The sequence below is a fragment of the Amblyomma americanum genome, chromosome 3 (genome assembly GCF_052857255.1).
Source record: "Amblyomma americanum isolate KBUSLIRL-KWMA chromosome 3, ASM5285725v1, whole genome shotgun sequence".
NCBI classification, from domain to species: Eukaryota; Metazoa; Arthropoda; class Arachnida; order Ixodida; family Ixodidae; genus Amblyomma; species Amblyomma americanum.
The window spans coordinates 169,835,205-169,837,883 of record NC_135499.1 but is presented as its reverse complement, the minus strand read 5'-3'; the positions used below and the strand labels follow the sequence as shown (position 1 = coordinate 169,837,883).

Sequence of the window (2,679 nt, the reverse complement as noted above, 5' to 3'; positions counted from 1 at the left end):
CGTCCCCTTAATCCACCAATACCAAAGTAAGCGCCAGTGCTCCTTAATGAGCGCGAGTGCAAACGCGGAGACAGCGGCTAAAGCTTGGAAAACAAAGCGCTGTAGGCCACCCGCATCCTTTGAACTAGAGAGCACTCCGCGGCGACACCAATACCAACGCTCAACCGAGCGCGATTCTTACGCGTCAGATGGCCTCACAGACCGCTTAGCCACGCGAGCTCATCGGGCGCACAGACAGACCACGGGCAGGCCGTCTCCAACTGTGTCAGCAGGCGCGGCGGCGCACCTACGGCGGCGCCACCGAAACAGCGCGGCTAGCGCGGCCGGAAGATTTGGCTTGGCGTTCGGATCGGCTCGGCTCGGCTTTCGAGCTGCTCCGCCTTCGGCCGTCCCGGCCAGCCAGTTGGAGTCGCACCGCTCTCTCCCGGGGCGGCTCCGATCCCGCCCCATCCACGCGGGCAGCACAAAGGCACCGCCGAGCCTCCTCGCCCGCTCATTCGACTCGTGACCCTGCGCGGCTCTCCCTCCTGGCGCACTTCAAGCGCGATCGCGGCTCGGGCTGTGCTCTCCCTCGCCACCACTTCGCTGCGCAATAGGCAAAACAGAAGAAAAAGCCGGCGAGTCGTCAGTCTTCTGCTATTGTTGCATGATCGCACAGTGCGACGCACGCTCGAACATTCGTCATCTCTCTTGTTCGGACGCCGGCGCTCAATGTGCGAGCCAGCCATGCTCCTGCCACATCCTTCCGTGATCCAGAAAGGGCCCGGTGCCATGGCCAGCGCCGCCGCCAACGCAACGAGCGTCGCAGCCGGCAACGGAGGCCGCGGCAGCGCGGACCACGTCAAGCGTCCCATGAACGCTTTCATGGTCTGGTCTCGGGGTCAACGGCGCAAGATGGCCATCGAGAACCCCAAGATGCACAACTCCGAGATCTCCAAGCGCCTGGGAGCCGAGTGGAAGCAGCTGTCCGAGTCCGACAAGCGGCCCTTCATAGACGAGGCCAAGAGGCTCAGGGCGCTGCACATGAAGGAGCACCCCGACTACAAGTACAGACCGCGACGCAAGCTGAAGCCCGTGGCAGCTGGGAGCCCCACTGGTGAGACCGCGACGGCGACAAGCCCGGCGACGGTGGTGGCGAAACCTTTGGCGTCGATGGCCACCGAGCGGCCCTTCTTCGCCTTCGAGTCCCCCTACAGCCGCCTGGAGAGCGAAAAGGCTGCCACAGTGCGTCCAACGATGTCGGCCATGCCTCCTGTCTCCGCTTCCCAGCACTGGCTAAGCTCAAGCCTGGCCAAGCTCCGAGGCGAGGCGGCGCCATTGTACTACAAGAGCGAGCTGGCATCGCCGTCACCCTTGTTCGCTTCGCAGTCGCCTCCAGTCTCGTCGGCGACGAGCAACTTCCTGTGCCCGCTGCCTCCTCCAGGACAGGGCGGCTTCTTGCCGTGCCCGTGCCAACCCTACTACCCACCAGCAGCCGCCCTGCACCCGTCTTTCCCGTGCTTCCTGCTCAAGCATCACGAAGGGATGGGACTCGCAAGGCCCCCCACGGTCCTAGCCACTTCACCTATGGCCTGAACTACCGTTGGTCGCGTATGCACCTTCATGCATTTGCGTTCTTCCTCTGTGCCACAGACGTCCGAAGCCTCGGCGAGCGACTTCAGGGTGAGCATCACGTTCTTTATGGTGGGAACCTTCTAAACGGACACTGCTTCACCAACCGCGAGCTTCGACCTGCCAAGAGAATGCCAAAGTATGATCTTCGTTCATTGTCATTACGAAGGTGCCAGAGACTCATCGTCATTCGCTTTCTGTACATACTGTCTTCGGCTTTCTGAAGCACGATAATCTCTCCGCTGCTTTTGTAAATACGTACAGGCTCAAATGCGCGTTTCTTTGCTGCACTGACTGTCCACTCCGAACCATGATGGAACGGACTACCAACCGCTGGAATGCTTTCTAGTCCAGCGAGCGGCTCGGGCGAGCTCAACAAAAGATGCCACGGAGTCGGCGCACAGCTACGAGTCAAGCCAAGAAGAAAAACATTCCTTCAAATAAAGCGGCGCACATTGTCAGGAAGATATGCCAGAAGAAGAAAAGCCGGAGCAAAGAAGAATAGCCCTCCAAAGAGATAGAGAGAGAGAGAAGAAAAAAGGAGAAAGGTCTGCCGCAGACGAGCACAAAGGCACCAGTCGCCGATGGAGAACAAGAGCAATTGACTCTTTGTATACGCGGAAGGCAGACGGCCACAAAAGGCCTGCAGAGCTCGAGCAGGGTGTGCGCCGCGCGGCTTTTCAAGAAATTACGGCATTCATCAGGCCACCTGTCAGCGCGCCATTCAGGCGCGGCGCATTTTCACCGCGCAGCGCGGGGCCGACAAGGGCAGCGGCTGAGGGAAGACAGACGCGCTTCTTTCAAGCAACTGCCGCACGAAGCGCTAACAGCGGAGACAGTTTGCGCCGCTTGAACGGCCCTCGCCTGCAGGCCCTGTCCAGCGGGCAGCAATGCGAACGTCAGATTCCGAACAGAACCAGTTGGCTTAAAAAGGAATAAGAAGAAATCAAGGAAGCCGTCGATACAAATTCGTCTGTCCAAACAAGAACGCCCAGCACAGTTCGTTTCCTCGAGTTGCCCTCAAGTCTTCGAACTCGGTTCGAGGCCTTCACCGCTGTGAGTCTGCCG

General features: G+C 59.8%; 1 protein-coding gene across 1 annotated transcript; it reads left to right on the top strand.

The window, feature by feature from the left end:
• The first annotated feature begins 436 nt into the window (after positions 1-436).
• Positions 437-2,137, top strand: LOC144125395 (uncharacterized). Its single transcript, XM_077658746.1, has one exon. The coding sequence runs from the start codon at positions 712-714 to the stop codon at positions 1,573-1,575; it is 864 nt and encodes a 287-aa protein (XP_077514872.1). The 5' UTR covers positions 437-711; the 3' UTR covers positions 1,576-2,137.
• Positions 2,138-2,679: the final 542 nt, after the last annotated feature.